General features: G+C 36.7%; 1 protein-coding gene across 4 annotated transcripts in view; it reads right to left on the bottom strand.

The window, feature by feature from the left end:
- The window catches only part of ogdhl (oxoglutarate dehydrogenase L), a 116703-nt gene that overhangs the window by 51914 nt on the left and 46572 nt on the right, over window positions 1-18217 (bottom strand). For all 4 annotated transcript variants that reach the window (XM_062975799.1, XM_008114455.3, XM_008114454.3 and 1 more), the window contains exons 2-5: window positions 9846-10075; window positions 6040-6231; window positions 1598-1700; window positions 578-693 (exon numbers count right to left, since the gene is read on the bottom strand). In XM_062975799.1, the coding sequence (XP_062831869.1) occupies window positions 578-693; window positions 1598-1700; window positions 6040-6231; window positions 9846-10052 (618 nt within the window). In that variant the 5' untranslated portion in view covers window positions 10053-10075. The remainder of the gene's footprint in view (window positions 1-577; window positions 694-1597; window positions 1701-6039; window positions 6232-9845; window positions 10076-18217) is intronic.

Genomic DNA, 18217 nt, shown 5'->3' with positions numbered 1-18217 from the left:
TCTGGATAAAAGTTTAGGAACTTCCTCAAAAGTGTTAAGGATGGGAGACACATGAAAGTAAGCAGTGCATAAACTTGCAATTCATATAGTACTTGGATAGCATTATATCTTCACTGATACCAACAATTAAATATTTTGAATTATCAGAATTAACTTAAATGTATTTAAAGAACATAAAAACACACTGAAAAACAATATGCAATGATGAACCATAACAATCTCATGTTCAGTTAAGAATTCTCAAAATACCATCTTGCTTGAAGAACTAGATTAAATCACTGAAAGCAGCATTAAGCTAAATGGATCATTTCTATGTGTTCTCCAAATTCTGCAATCTGCAATTCACTTGGAAGAAGAGCACATCTTAACTTATTTTCTTTCAAGTTCAGACTTATAATACCTGAATAGTGTATATAAGACTTTTTCATTACATTTTTATCTAAGGAATGAGGAAGAGCAATCCTTTCCTTTAAAGGCAGTCTATATTTTGTTCATTTCCAAGATGTGAAAACTGAAAAAAATGAAGTAACAAATCCATTTAGGAGAAAAGAACAATACAAGATATCAATGCACTAACCTCCAATCGTTTGATGATTTCTCGTAAAGAAAGCATAGTTTCATTTCCTCCTATAAAGGTTGTTGTTGGCAACTGGAATACTTTGTCCAAGTCAGACTCATATAACCCATAAAACTCTGTGCCAATTATATTCATAGTTATTATGACAGGAAGAAAAATCAAAAAATCAAACTTAGGTCTGCAACATAAACAAGGGCCTATGGATAAACCTGAGAACTAAGATTATTGAATGAACTGAATCTATAATTATAATTCATGGTGAACCTGTAGATGACCCTCCAACTTTATGCCACTATGATATATGGATGCTTGAAATGGTTCCTTTAATTTTATTATTTATACATAGATTTATATTCTTTTTCTGCTTAGTCTGATTTGCAGTTTGTAGCAACGAAAAGTATGCAACAATTTTAATAAATATAAACACTCACACACCAATCATTATCTTTCATAAAGACTACTTTTGTCTACAAAGAAACATCTTTTAATCTCAACATAAACAAAGCTTTTAAAGGTATAATGCTTGAAAATAAATACGTAATGACCACACATTTGATACATACCTGGAGATATTAAATCTGACAAGACAATTAAAAAATAATTTACTGTGAGACAAACCTCGCTATTATTTCAGTATCTTCTTGTTCCATTTTCTTAAATAAATTTGTTAGCATTTTGGAGTCAAGAAATCCATTGTATTTTGCAATAATGCTTAAAATAAATGCCAAACATTTGGGAGCAAACCTCTCTATCCAAGCCACTTGTGTGTTGTTGTGAATGTAAAATACCATTCTCACATATCTTCTTTCAGCCGAAAGTACACAAGCATACACACATACTGAAAAAATATCATAAATTAATACACAGAGTTAGAGGACTATCTCATTCAAGAGGAGTGGCCTTCTATGTACAGGAGGAAATATTCTGTCAACTATCACCTAACTGCCTGTTGCACTTAATCATGAGACATGTCCCTCACTGTGAATATTAATTTATTACAAAGGTGTTGAAAATTCTCACCCAGTTTATCTATAGTAGTGATTAAATCCGATGGAACGAATGAATCCAAGTCAGCATCCAAGATTCCTAACGGATCCAACTGAGCCACATGGTGTCCACGGATCTGAATAGGTTGAAGCCGGTAAAGGAGGGTAGTAGGAAAGGCAAAGAAAGAAATATCATGCTAACAAAGTAAATCAACGGGAAGAGCTCACCAATGCCTGTGCGATTACAGGGTTCACTCAGGGAATCATCAAAAGAAACGGTACCAGTCATAAGAGGGTCAAGCTGAGCTTTGTAGTGCCCTACAACCTGAAAATAAGGAGTACTGTCACTGAATATGTGCATATGGTAACCTTGCGGACTGATAAAATGAATAGTTATTCTCTCCTCCATGTATTTGTTCAAAGTTATTTTTGTACACTTTTATGTAGGGATTCTATCTTCCTAAATTCCAAGTTATATAACTGTTAATAAATCACAGAAAGTAAAATGTAACTATTTCATAGCAGTCCTGGGAAATGTTTGACATACTAATTTAAGGGCATGAGTATTTTACTTAACTGGTCCTTCTCCTCAACAACACAAGAGCTAGCAGCTATCTGAGATGCATTTTAATTATTTTGTTGTGTCCCCAATAAGCTGATACACCATCTTTATTATTTACATCCACTTAAATTCTTCAAATCACTCTTGCTAGACAGCAATATTCCCTTAAGTCCTCCTTCTTCCCAGAGACCTGCAGGATGGCAGCCATTTGAGATATTTATATCCTTTACTGCATTCCCTGAGATGCTGATGTATCTGAATTGTTCCTTCTTTCTCTCTAACGCAAGCGTCTACAAACTATGACTTGGGAGTCACTGAGCATGCTTGACTGGAGGCAGACTGTAAGCTTGGAGCTTACAGGGAGAGGAATCATTGCTTCTGCAATGTTCTTCTCCGCTTTTGAGCCATTATCTTAAGCTCCTCTTTTTAAAAATGGCACTTACAGCTTACCAGGAGAGATAGCATTGGTTATGCAATGTTGTTCTCCACTTTTCAGTCATGGCCTTTCTGTCCTTATTTTCTCCTTGTTATTTATCCTTACTAACATCCTTGCCTTAAAGGTTTGTCAGAGAAGGGTAACCATGACTGGTTGGTTAGGCAGAATAGAAATAACTTGGAGAAGGGGGCAGGGACTGAGCGGTTCAAGTGAAAAATAATTTTTGATCCTGCCATTCTGGTTGGAATGTAAGGGTTGAACCAATCATAGTGGGCTACTCTTCCTTGCCATCCCAAGATTGTAATATTCTACTAGGAAATGACAAACTTTCATAACATAAGGATGGCTATTTATTTCCACAGTTTGTTTCATAGTAAATCTAATGGATTCCTGTTGCTAATTAAATTCATCACTGTATTTTTAACACTAACATGAACCACTTAGAATTTTAAAAACATATTCCAGTCCAGGATAAAATGCCCAGGATAAACTGTTCAGTAGTTGCGATTCTAGTGATTGGGGTAGCATAATAATCCCTCTCTTCTATTTCCTCAACCAGTTTTAGAAAGAATAAGTTTAAGAATAATACTATACTACTTCATTTCTCACATCAACCAGTAGCAAAAGTACTACCAGTATTATACAAAGTAATTTAGGTGGGATGCAAAGTTTTCATAGTAGCCAAAAACTGGCACATTCTCTATCCTCATGTTCTCATGTAGATGTGGTATGCAATTCAGTACTAATTATCTTTTTGAGTTAATTTGGTGTAGCTGCAAAATTTATATTCAATTTGAACTTTGATTTTTTTCATAAATATTGGAATACCTGTATTTGCATATACTGTATGTCCACAATGAGATATCTTGTAAATGGTACCAAATCAAAACACAAAATCCATTTATATTTCATATGCATCTTCTACAAACAGAAGATAATTTTATACAGTAATTTGATAATTTTACGCATGAAACAAACTTTGTATACATTGAACCATCAGAAAACAAAGATGACACTGTGATAGCCATGTATGTGGACAATTTTGGAATTATAGATAAGAGTTACTCAACCTGCAGTTTTATTACAATTTTCAACCACTTGTGTAATTAATTATTACTTTTCTTTGTGGCTAAACCGTACCACTGGAAATGGATGTAATCTATACACATAATAAAAGTGAAAATCTGTATATGTGTATGTGGCAGGGGTATCTACTCACACAGACAGAGTCACAAGCAGCTATAATTCCCACTAAGCAGGAGCCAGCCATTGCCCTCTGTTCACTGACATTGCAGGTTATAGCGAGCGCCATGAACATGTCCAAGAGCCCTGCCAATGTCCCCCACAAACACCATACAGTACTGCCCGCCAACCTAGTGAAGGCTTTCATTTGGGGACCATTTTCTGTTTCTCCTCCACCAAAAACACCTCCCAGAGTTCCTTTCTCTCAAATACTGTGAAATTTGCATGACTCCACCCACTGCATCTCTCTTAACCGTTTCATAGTCTTTTCAACTGTCTGTATAACAAACAGAGCAGAATTGAGCAGCAACTAAACATACTGGAGGAGTTTGAGGGACTGACTCCACGTGATGGAAGTTGTAGTTCACCATGCATCAAGACACTGCACTGTGATCCTGACTGACAATGGACTTGGGTACATGTGGCACACAGAACCCCTATGAACAAAGAAAAATACTGGAGAGGTTTGTGGGGAAATCATCTTGATTTACAGCCATTGTAGATACTGGGATTTATAGTTCACCTGCAATAAAAGAGCACTCTGGACCTTATCAACGATGGACCTGAAACTAACTTGGCACACAGAATCCTCATGACCAACAAAAAATACTGGAGGTCTTTGGAGCGATTTATAGGAGTTGCAGTTTACCTACACCCAGAGTGCACTATGAACCCAGACAATTATGGATCTGGACCAAACTTGGCATACAGAACAACATGGCCTACTGCAAATACTGTCAGGCTTTTGGGGGTGATTGCCCTGGGAATCTGTGAGTTATAGTTCACCATTATCCAGAGATCACTGAACCCAGCCAACGACAAATCTGGACCAAAATTAAGTGATATTAACCTAACATCCCAAAACAAACTCTGCCTTCTTCTAATAACCCAGATACCGCCAGGTACTCAAGCTAGTTACATATAAATGAAAGCTGTAATCATGATAGAATAGCACATTGCCTGTAAATATCCTTCTTGGAAAATGTGGATTTCCTATTTTTACTGTACTCTGACAAAGTGAATAGTAAGATTTTTTTATTTCATGTCAAAAGCATTGCATAATAAATAAGTTTAAAAGTGATAAAATAAAGGAATCACAAACAGCTAAATAGTTTTGGACCAAAAGCGGGCAACAGCAATCGCATTGTCTGTAGCCTATAAAACATATGAAAATATTAAAACAACTAACCTAAAGCAATGTCACTGTAAGATGAATTGTACCATGAGAACTGCTTAATTTCACATCTAAATAATGTCACATCTTTGCCTATTTACAGAAATTTTAGAAGACCTTGCAAAAGGTTTCACAATAGCAACCACTAATCCAACAAGGCATTTATTGGATCAAAACTGTTTTCTTGAGAATATTACATCCTTTAGCTGTAATCCTGTTAGCCAATGTAAATTATTTTGCCCGATGCCACAGGGCAGAAGCAGATCTAAAGTGGCTAGGAATGTGATGCCACAAGAGGAAGGATGGCATTGGAAGTCATATCTGTGAACATGGCAGGAAAGCTTTCTCATCCATCCCACTACTGTTGCAAAGCAATGCTCCAAAAACTGCTTGACCAAGAGCATTCCACTATTAACTAACTTTATGCACTACTTTAAGAGTAATTTTTTTTTCTAAAGCAGTGCTAAGCAAAGTGCAATCTGCTGGTCTTATGCAGCCTTTAAGAGTACTTTTGTGGCTGGGGCCAAAAATCCTCCAAACGTATTTTTAGGTGATGTTGATCATATCTGAAGGCCCTTTGAATCCATTTTTGGAGCATTGGAGGCTATTCCAGGGCCCCTTGGACAAAGTTAGGTCCATAGAAGCTTTTTTTTTTAAAGAGAAAGAAAAAAGAAGTTACCGTACTTCTGTTTACTTTCTGTTATAATAATGCCTCTCTTGGGCATAAAATGAGCCAGGAAGACCCAAAAAAAGTGAAAATTCCCCCTATGCCACCCTACAGGGACCCTCCAAAAATGCTTCCTGGGGTTTTTGTGAAGATAGGTGCAGGAAATTGGCCCTCCAATGGCTCCTGAAGGACAGCCTTCAAAAACTGCCCATCCTTGTGGTAGAGAAAATGGGAATGGCAGTTTCCTGAAGTGCGACTTTTTATTGTTTTCTAGTCACACTATCTTTTATAAGAAAAGATTCTGTACAAAACTGCATCAGACACCTATATGGGGAAGGTGATGTTAATCCATAAATAAACAAGTAAATAAGCAAAATGTATACATCAACACTTACTTGATATGCTCGTATCAATGACTGGACAGCTAGATGATCTTCAACCAGTTTTTCAGCTTTACCTGGAGACTTTGTGAGCCCATGGCTTTGGATTAGTGAAGTTTTACTTTCCGAAAAGTCTGCCAAAGGTGTTTGATAGGCTTGTCCAGGAAGAGCTCCAGAAGTAGCATTTCGGAAAAATAAATCCCAGGACTAGATTTTATGGCAGCAAATGTACAGAAAGGAAAGAAGTGAGGGAGAGTCAAATAAGAGTTTTAAACCAAGTACAAACACAACATAAGTAGCACATTCCATCCCTTGTCCTTTATTCCTAATTTTTCTTATTCATTCCACTGAAGGTATCACTCTTAGGTAACACACATAACATGTTTTCTTAAGTTAAAGGGCTTGGATCAAAAGCTGGAACTATAATTTCAGTGGGAACTAATTGCAGCTAGCAGTGAAATCATATGCCCATTTATTCACATGCAAATTCTTAGCTTAACAGGCCTTATCCTTTATCAGCAAGGCTATACTCTAGGTACAGGCCACCAGAAACTTTATTTTATAACTTTATTTTTATACCTCACCACCATGTCCCCAAAGGGACTCGGGCAACTTACAAGCGGGACCAAACCCAGGACACACAACAAAATACACCAACTAAAACACAGTTAAAAACATAATAGCATGTAACAATCCAATTAAAAAAAACACACAGCAAGGTATAAAAACATCATTAAAAGTATAACAAACCAAACTCAACAACCAAAACCAGGACAAGGGCATGAATACTCTCACTGAGTAGGTCCTCTGTAGTAACATACTTAATTTGATGGGACAGGACTAAGAGTCTCCCGTTTAGGCTCCCTGGACCCCTGTACAGTTGTTCTTGAGAGCTGCATTGCAAAATCTGTTGTGGATTTCAAGGGGAAATATTACAAGGAGGTGTCATGCTGCAGTTCGGAGTAAAATGAAAGTACCAGAACTCGAAACACTGATGATAAAACCATCATTATAATGGGGAAAAAATGACAAAAATCAGTGTTCTCAAAATGTTCCACATCATCATTAAGGTTATATTTGCTATGATCCATAATGTTGATGAAATCTATTCACTTTTATTACTCTACATGTATACATATCAAGTAGGTGACCAACACACTGTAAAGTGAGCAATTAGCTAAAACGTGTTGGGAGAATAATGGAAATATTGGCTTTTAATCTGCGTGACATCTTAATATGCATGTGAATTTTTTTAAAAACCTGCAAAACAGCAATATAGATTATATTTCAAAAATCTAGTGATAAGAATGAAACATACTAATACAATTGTGCATATTAATATAATACCATATTTATATATATAGCTAAACTCAAAAATGTTTTTATTACAAAACTCACTGCCATCAGTGGCTCTGCTCAAAAGCTGTGTAAATGTGTTTTATTTTCCTCACAATATACGGTGATAACCAAAACACTGTTATCCTAAGTTCTAGTTCCAGCTGATTATGATGCTTAGATGGTATAATTTTTAAAAAGAAAAAAACACCTTCTTTTCCAAGTAAACAAAATGAAGGGAAGAGTGGTTGGATACGAGACAACATGACAACAGTTATGTACTCAATAGGTAACCTAGCAGGGTTTTTTTTTCAATTAATCTTTGATAGCAATAAAGGAGCCTTGTCAAATCTCTTCCCTATGATCTATAGCCCTGACACCACTGTAAGAGCAAAAATAATGACACCTTTCTCACAGCTCGTGTCATTTCATTCCCACAGATGCTACTTTCAGATGCTACTTTGCACTAGTGGAGCAAAGCATTATAAAGAAGGAGTAAGAGAAGCAAAGATTACTTTTCAAAAGAGGAACCCTAGGCAATTACGAACCAATCATACACCTATTTAGATTTTCCTGCCCCTTGGGATTTACTTCCTAGTAGACTGCTTGAAACTGTAATTTTCTTATGATATAAAAACAGAACATTCAAAGGATACTACAACACATTTCCACATACATCTAGTGTGGACTATGCCTTGCTTCAAAATGAAGCTAAACTATATCAGACTGTAGATATGTCTGATAGTCTGTTCCAGAGAACTCACACTAATGAATAATTTTTCCCTATACAAAACACCTCTCAAAACTATCTAGATCAGTGATCCGCAATCCTTAGTCCTCTAGGTGTTTTGGACTTCAGCTCCCACAATTCCTAACAGCTAGTAAACTGGCTGGGAATTCTGAGAGTTGAAGTCCAAAACACCTGGAGGGCCAAAGGTTGGGAACCACCTCCTGCATACCTGACTAGTGTGCTTCTGACCTAAACACTCAGGCCCCTTCTAGACTGCCATTTAAAATTCAGATTATCTGCTGTGAACTGGATTATATGGCAGTGTAGACTCATATAATCCAGTTTAAAGCAGATAATGTGGATTATCTGCTTTTGATAATCTAAATTATATGGCAGTGTAGAAAGGACCTCAATTGCTGAAGAATATAAGGAGACAGGACATGAGGGAGAATGAGCAGAATTATATGAGTTCACAAATGAACAGAGTAAGAATCACAGCTACAGGTAAGCTTTAGGAGTTCTTCATGGTCTCTGTGGCCTCTTCTACACTGCCATATAATCCAGATTATCAAATCAGATAATCCACATTATTTGCTTTGAACTGGATTATCTGACTCTATGCTGCCAAGTAATCCAGGTCAAAGCAGATAATCTGAATTTTATATGGCAGTGTAGAAGGGGCCTGTGACTCACACAGATCAGATACTAGTAAACTACTGGTGTAAACTAAGAAGATGGAGTGTCATGCAGAACAGGAGAAGAGCAGCCTTCACCAGGCAGCTTGTGTCCACTCTATAGTGAGAGATAAAGATAAAAAGCTGGACTAAGTGGCAGTTTTATAGGGTTTGTGCAGTGGTATGCCCCTGAAGAAAGCCACTGACAACCAGATACTCTGGTCAACTGGCTCCTCACTTGGATAGATTGCTTACCAGAAAGTTCATAGATCAGACAATTAGTTGCTGCAAACCATTGGAAGAGTCACCGAGTCAAGACAGTGGACAGTGAAGAGAGCTCTCCAGACATGGGATTCTGCATGAATGCAGGAAATGCAATGTCCTGATTCAAGTGAAAAACAAATACTATTTCCAGGAGAAATAAAATGTCTGATCTAAATATTATGTCCTTATGAAGGCTCAGGTAAGATTGATCTACCCACAGGGAAAAGAGCTGACCTGCTCTTCTAGCCAGAATTATTGCTACAAAAAAAAGTTTTCTAATGAAGTTTTCTCAGATCACAAGAGGCCATGGACTCAAAAATCTGCCTAGAAAGCTATGAGAGAACCAGCTTCAGCTCCACTGGGCAGTAGGTTCAGTCACAAGTGAGTGCCCTTCTAAACAGCCATATAATCCAGAATATCAAGGCCGAAAATCCAACAATATTTTCTTTGAACTGAGTTATCTGAGTCCACAATGCCATATATTCCAGCTCAAAGCAGAAAATGTGGGATTTTATTCAGCTGTGTGGAAGGAACCTGGGTATAATTTTTTTTATCTCTTCAGTAATTTTTGATCCAAGGGTCTGAGAAGCAGGAAGGTTTGCAAAAGTGCTGAAAATGGAAAAAAATTACCGACAATAACCATCACCCTCCCCATGCTGGGAAGGGGGGAAAAATTGAGATTTCCCATTCTATGAACGCTACTCAAGAATGCTGAATCTATTACTTGGGACAACTTTGAGGTTTCTGAGTATGGAAATGATTTAATAATACATACAGACTTTTTGTATTCCTGTGTCTCCATACATACACAGCATTACCTTATGCACACTTTTTGGATTTTCAAGCCATGCATAATACATTTCTTCAACATAACTTGAATTAGTTCCACTCAAGAAAGGTTCTGTCACTCCAGTTGAAGCATAATTCTGACTTTGCAGAAATACTCTTCTGTTTACATTTTTCTCCACCAATGAATAAATGCCACGATATTTCAGGGTAGCAGCAATCAGCCGTAAGTGACTCATACTTTCTTCTTTGGTAGATCTCTCTGTTGAAATAAAACATTTAAAAAGAATTAGAAAAGCATCCATTTCATAGGTCTTTTTAAAATAACATACATCAAAACACAATATCTTTTTTTGATGGCAAAAAGACAATTTCTTTCCAGCGAGATTTACTAATTCTAAAAAGTTATCAATACACAGCTTCCTACAGGTCAGGAAGTTATGCTTGAAAGCTAATTATGCAATATTTTATTAATGTTTCAAGACAACAGTGCTGCCATTGTTCTCTTTCATCTGTAATGTATTTCCAATAAATATTAATGTGATACAATCTTATATCACACAATGCTACATAAGCAGTGAAGAGTTTATTGCAGCATTGTGCTAGCCACCAGAAGACTTTCACAATTACAGATTAGAATTTTTTCAACCATCATATTATGATCAGCTTTACAGGTAGATTGCATATCACATTTATATCATTTTCATGCCTGGGGCATGATTTCTAAAAAATAAACAGTCATATATCAAAACAGGACCAACAAAAACAAGGAGGTGATCACAAGAACACTAAAGAAATTGTCTCATTTTGATTCATACTTCATAACATTTTGAATATTCATGCTGAGCGTCAAGATGTCAGGATCTGAAACAGCTATATAACAATGGGAAGATTTTCGCCATTTTTACCCAATTTGCAAATATTTCACCCAATGGCATATACCAAGGCAGTAGAGTAGTTACATATAATTTTCTTTTTTACAGGCTGTCAATATATTAATTAACAAAAGATCGCTGTACTATGATAGCAATACCCTAGGTTTTTTAAAAGTACCTCTCCTGATAGCATACAGCTAAACTATACAATATTTTGCTTGTGGGCTTCTCAAAACATTTGGCTGGTCACTGTAGGAACATAATGATTGCTTAAATTGGTAATTGATCTTACATACCGGGCTGTAAGGGCTGTTGTGTTAGTAAAAATCACAATTAAATCATTAAAATACATTCAGACAATTTTTATGGCTGCAGGGTTTATTCTCATACTCCAAACCTCCTTAATTTCCATTAACACTTACTTCAAGTTTTTGTTTCCTCCTTTACTATCTATTAATTACATTAATCTTTTTGGCTCCTGAGATACGACATTTCCATTTTTTTAAAAACAAAAACAAAAGTCATCTTGGCAGCTGGGATTGTTGCAAAAAGACCTCCAGCCACCAATGTTTTCATTTTCCATGGGTCCCATATCGTAATCAGATACATCATTTAAATATACAGTAGAGTCTCACTTATCCAACACTCGCTTATCCAACGTTCTGGATTATCCAACACATTTTTGTAGTCAATGTTTTCAATACATCATGATATTTTGGTGCTAAATTCGTAAATACAGTAATTACTACATAGCATTACTGTGTATTGAACTACTTTTTCTGTCAAATCTGTTGTCTAACATGATGTTTTGGTGTTTAATTTGTAAAATCATAACCTAATTTGGTGTTTAATAGGCTTTTCCTTAATCTCTCCTTATTATCCAACATATTCGCTTAGCCAACGTTCTGCCAGCCCGTTTACGTTGGATAAGTGAGACTCTACTGTAATAAGATTATGAAGAACACTGTCTGAAGATGTGAGAACTGAGGATACTTTCACGGTGACAGTGGGAAGCTACCAGGAAATGGAGTGTACTATAGGATTCATGCAGACATCAGGGGAAAGTTAATGCAGGGGCAGCAGTTATCTGAGTTTGAATGGGGTGGCTATTTGCATTAGTTGTCTCTTACCCACACCAGTTTCCATTTCTCAAGTAAATATTTTGTTCAAGCAAAGGAAAGCATGTTGGGCTCCGGTAACACCTCAGCCACTTAATATGTTTCTTTAACCATTTATCCTTTACCATCAACAGTTTTGCCTTCTGTGAAATATTAATGTTATCATTGGCCATGGAAAACATTTACTGTATTTGCCCATTTATAAGTCAACCTAATATATAAGTCGACCTCATATATATTATACGTCAAGTGTAGATTTTGGGGCCAAAATTATAGATTTTGATATGGCCCATGGATAAGTCAAGGGTTATTCTACAGAGAAGGGGAAAGTGCCAGCATTGCCTCAAGGGACCAGCTGCCCTTGACCACCACTGCTATTTTCCCACCCAGGTATTCAAAAAGGCTAGAATTAGCGCTATGGTAAGAGAGTACCAGGATTGGTGCTTTTAGATTCTTCAGGATGAACTAATTTCTTGCCTTTCATCACTCTTCTTAGAGAGGGTAATGCGGTAGTACTCACAATAACCCATAGATGGATTGGGTTACATTCCCCTTGAAGACACAGGTCCGCATTTTGGGGGTACTCCTGGATTCAGCATTGAACCTGGAGGCCCAGGTATCTGTAGTGGCCAGGAGGACCTTTGCATAATTAAAACTTGTGTGCCAACTGAGCCAGTTCCTTGAGGACAGATCCAGTCAAGGTGGTACATGCTTATATGGATCAGGTCCAGGCTATTTAGCTGATATCATCTCATTCTATAAGCCTGCTGAGGCCCTGAGATCTTCAGGAGAAGCCCTTCTCTCAGCCCTACCTCCATTGCAAGCTCAGTTGTTGGGAACAAGAGAGAGGGTCTTCCCAATGGCTGCCCCTCAACTATGGGACTCCCTGCGAAGGGAAGCCGGTGGCAGGCTAAAACCTTTTTATTCAGGCAGACTTTTAAAGCAGAAGGTTTATAAGATCAAGTCGGGGGTGTTGTGGTTTTAGCTTTAAATACATTTTAAACAGTTTTGTGGATTTTAACTGTTAATTTTTAATACCATTAATGTTTAATTATTTCAATGTGTGTATATTTGTGTATTTTAAATTGTATTGAAATGCTTTTAATGTAAGCCGCTTTGAATCTTCTTTGCAGAGAAAAAAGTGGGGCATAAATCAACGTAACAATAGATACGTCAACCCAGTTAATTTTTTTGACAAAATGGGCCTGTTGTTTTTTTTTTTTACTAAAATGGCTAGACCATATGTGAATAGGTATATAGGATAAGTGATGGTATTATCTCAAAATTCCAAATGTGCCTACTAAATGAAAAGATTTGGAGAGCTTTTTTCAGACACTTTGTGTTCTGCTACCCAGGATCTCTTCTCAGCCCGCAGATGGACCTTACAAATCTACTCCTGTCCTTCCAAGATGTGCATCTTTTTAATATTAGTCAAATATTTCCATTACTAATAAAAAGTAGACTTCAAACATAAAATTATACCTAAAACTTTGGATTATTTCAAAGTCAACACATTCAAAAAAATGTCAAAAGTTTACCACCACAAGGGCAGAACAAAATAGACATGTGTAACAGATTAGTTGTCAGAGTCACATGAATATGTGAACAAATGTGGTTTTGCCTACATTAACCTTTGAATTTGTTCATGATTTGGAGGGGAAAGTTTAATGTTGCTCTAATACAGGGGTCCCCAAACTATGGCCCTCCAAGGTCATTATAACCCGATCCCCATCCTAAACTTTAAATTTAGGGTTGCCCTGAAACAACTTGAATGCACACAACAACAATGCTAATTAATTTGATTGTCTCAACAACCAAAAGCAAGTCCATACTTCCCATTGAAATACTGGCAAGTTTGTGTTGGTTAAAACGGTTCATTTGAAATGTTATATTGTTCTTTTATTTTTTGCATGACAAATTATATACATGCAGTGTGCATATGAATTTGTTTATAGTCCCCCACCCCCACTCCCCGCCAATAGACTGAAGGACCATGATCCAGACCTTGCTTCAATAACACCTCTGAACAATTTCTGAAATGTCGATTTCAAATATAGATGGGATCTCAGACTTCTGTTTGGAATATTGCATGTAAGGAATACCAATGACCGTTTTGCAGAGACAGAGGCAAAGATAGAGACAGAACTACACTGTGCATGGATCTGTTGTCTTGCAAAAATGCTCTTTTGCCTCTAGTTTAACTTCTCTTACTGAAAGGAAACCCAGTTGCACTACCCCTAGATCTTTTCACAAAATGAAACAGGAGATAAATAACAGCTCTATCTGTCAGACTTATACTCTCACATGTGGATTCCTCAAAAGGATTTCTCTAAAGTTTAAAATTAAAGTAACATCATGTTCCTTCTGGAATATATAAAACAGAGTTTCTTAAACTATGTTCGATAATTTTAATTCTACACTTAAAAGAAGAACATTTTTTACAAGTTAAAGTATCAAGTGACATTAACTCCCTCCAAACAAAAATGCTTTTTCATGAAGACAGAATTTTTTTTAAAAAAATAAAACATCTCCTGAGCCTGGAGCCCCAGGTTTCAGCGATGACCAGGGGAGCTTTTGCACAACTAAAGCTTGTGCGCCAGCCACACAGATACCTTGGGAAGTTTGACTTGGCCATGGTAGTCCATGCTCTGGTTACATCCCAGATCGATTACTGCAACCCGCTCTATGTGGGGTTGCCTCTGAAGACTGCTCAGAAGCTTCAACTAGTCCAACGAATGGCTGCCAGATTGCTAACTGGAGCAGGATATAGGGAGCATACAACTACTCTGTTACACCAGCTCCACTGGCTGCCAGTCTGCTTCCGGCCACAATTCAAAGTTCTGGCCTTGGCCTATGAAGCCCTGAATGGTTCGGGCCTATCTTATCTGTCTGAACTTATCTCCCCCTACGATACCGCCCAGAATCTAAGATCATCTGAGGAGGCCCTGCTCTTGATCCCGCCTCCTTCGCAGGCGTGATTGGCGGGGATGAGAGACAGGGCCTTCTCAGTGGTGGCCCCCAGGCTGTGGAACTCCCTCCCCAGTGACATCAGATCTGCACCCTCCCTCATGGCCTTTAGGAAGAAACTAAAAACCTGGTTGTGGGACCAAGCCTTTACTCAACAGCAATAAGATACATTGAACCATATGTGCAATGAAGAATTGACATTGGACTGGCTTTAGATCAACGCTTTCGGATTGTGTGATTTTAACTGTTTTACTTGTGATGTTTTAATCTCTTTTTACTTGAAATGTTTTAAATGCTATTGTTTTGACCATATTAACACTATGTTCACTTTTTGTATAGTATGCTGTAAACATTTTGGGTCCCCTAGGGGAGGAAGGCGGTATAGAAATGATGTAAATCAATAAATAAAATTTTCAATATAGGCAATACAACAAAAATAGTTTTCTCTTATTTATCAGTCAGCTTTCCAAACTCTCTTAGAAATGTAGTGTCATGTCCCATTTAAGCAATAATCCATTTACAAGATCGATAACCGACAAGGTCAAAACAGATTGTTCACTCCTATTACCATAATATTTCAAATTCAATATATTAACAAATTTATATCAATGAATAACTCTTCTATTAATGGAGACATGAAGAATAACAGCTAACTATATCAGAGTATGAATGAGTCATATCCATTTATGGTAAAAATTCATTTTGCTAAGAAAATCTCTTTTCTCCTAACAATTTCCTTGTTTTTACAGCACAAGCTTACAAACAACAAAGATACTTAAGAACCTAAGGAGACATATTTGTTTACTAAGAATCCTAATTTCGTATAACCTTGGTCTGACATTACTCAAGACAAAGCAGCAGAACAAGAAAATTGGCTCCAAACATTAAAAGTCCTGCAGCAAAATTTAAGTAGGGGTAAGAAATAACTGCAAAATGTTATACTTGCTGAACAACCTACATGTATTTCTAATGCTGTACTCTTTAGTACTATAAAAATTGTAGTCAAAAGCCACTTGATGCCATCTTGTCAATTTATAGCTTGCATCTTACCTCTTGTTTTTAGTGAACTCCACTCAAGAAGAAGACAACAACACATCCCTTCAGTTACAAAGATATAATCTTTGGAATGATTTAATTATTTTTGAATTCAGATGGAACAAAGCAGCTGTATATACCAGTCAATAAATTCCTTGAAACCAGGATCCTAAATTTATCAGGTTGACAGTTAATGCCATAGGAAAACTTGAGAAAATCTACTTTGATGGTTTTCAGAAAGTAACCTAATAAGCTTTTCTAAAGTTGTACTGAAATTACTACTTTCTGATTGTGTGCTTACTTCTAGTATGACAAAAATTCACATGGAATTGTCTACTACTCACACCATGGCATTACCTTGCCATATGGACGGACTGAGAGTTCACATGAGGCAAGAGGCTATGCTGATGGGAACAATGCAACTAGTGCAGTCTCCCATGTCAGACAGGCTTTTGCTGATTAAGGAGCCAGATTAAGAGTGTCAAACGGTTAGTGGGCAGTGGGATGACACAGGTTGAGGAGCTCTCAGGAACAACAGTGGCACCATAGCTAACACTTGTTAGTATCACAGAAAAGAGGCATAGAATATCCATTTTGAATTATTTTACCATGAAATCCCATGGTGAAACAATCCAGAATTTGAACAAGCATTATGATATGTTAACTTTGCTGGGCTATCAATTTCATTTTTTATGAGCCAGACTCCATTTTAAAGAGATGAAATAGAACATATATGTTTGTTTCCTTGTATTGAATATATGTGTGTATATTTGTATTTTGTAACCTAACTCAAGGCCTAAAAAGGGGAGGGCTAGATATCCAAAATAAAGGAATGAGAAATATTTTTGAGAAACTAACTTTTGTATCAGTGGATTATGGTAGCAATCCAATGATACAAAATCTGTGTTTAGATACATTTAATTCTTCATGAAAATTGATATTTAAACTACTTACCAAAATAAGGTTGATAGTAAATGGGGACTGGTACTCTTAAGACTCAATAACTAGTTTAAAATCAGGAAGCAAGGAATAAAAAAGGAATATTTTCCACAACAGATTGTTTCCTCAATAAATAAGTTGACAGTGGTGCTATTGGAGCATCATAAATGATTTGAACTAAGTGAGTAAAGCTGAAAAGGATATTTTTATATGTGTATTTATAGAATTTTTACAATGTTTGCCTTTTAATTATGCCCACCTCGAGCCATGAGACAGATTGTTAATTTGCTCCAAAGGCAGCTCTTAGTTAAGCAACAAAATGACAGGTAAATTTAACGGTCTTAACCTGGGTTTGGAGGCATGTCAACCAGTTCTGGATGAGGGTTACACATTCCTCCTTTCAAGGTAAACAAAATAGCAAGATTACATCTATAATGACAGGATCTGACCTTTTCTAGAAAAGAGATTTTGGGGTTGTAGTAAAATTCAGTTAAAACTTCCATGCCTGTATGGTTCTGATGAAAAAGCTGAATTTCATGCTAGGAAATGCGAGGAAATACTGCATCGTGAAACCATATAAAACTTCAGGCATGGAAATATTATCTATCTGTTTTCAAAAGTTATTTGCAATGGTGTAACACAACATTATTCACTGCCGGGTCTCGCATTTATTTATACTATATCAGTTTTAAGAACAAAGGCTATACTAAATCAATGCCACATAACTAAAGGAAACTGTTTCTGAAAACAGTGGATGTAAAATTATACAATAATTATATAATAAACATATATCAAATCATAATACGGCACATAATTCCAAAGCAGATCTGGCATATATATATATGTGTGTGTGTGTATGTATCTATATACAGTAGAGTCTCACTTATCCAACACTCGCTTATCCAACGTTCTGGATTATCCAACGCATTTTTGTAGTCAATGTTTTCAATATATCTTGATATTTTGGTGCTAAATTTGTAAATACAGTAATTACAACATAACATTACTGCGTATTGAACTACTTTTTCTGTCAAATTTGTTGTCTAACATGATGTTTTGGTGCTTAATTTGTAAAATCATAACCTAACTTGATATTTAATAGGCTTTTTCTTAATCTCTCCTTATTATCCAACATATTCGCTTATCCAACATTCTGCCGGCCCGTTTATGTTGGATAAGTGAGACTCTACTGTATATATAAAAGAATGATGGAATCAGAGCACAGGACAAAACAACGAAACTACAGGCCCCCCAACCTCGAAATTTGAGAACACAACCTATCATCCACGGCTCTAGGTTGATACAACAAAAACCAAAGAAAAATAAAGTCCTAATTAGAGGGACAGGAATAATTGTTTTTATCCAATTGCTGCCAGTTAGAGGGCTAAGCTCCGCCCACTTGGTCTCCTAGCAACCTACTCAGCCCAGGGGACAGGCACAGTTAGGCCTCACTTAGGCCTTTTCCACAGA

Source organism: Anolis carolinensis, chromosome 3 (genome assembly GCF_035594765.1).
Source record: "Anolis carolinensis isolate JA03-04 chromosome 3, rAnoCar3.1.pri, whole genome shotgun sequence".
In the NCBI taxonomy this organism is placed as follows: Eukaryota; Metazoa; Chordata; class Lepidosauria; order Squamata; family Dactyloidae; genus Anolis; species Anolis carolinensis.
Note: the sequence above shows the minus strand (reverse complement) of the source record. Positions and strands in the feature narration are given on the sequence as shown.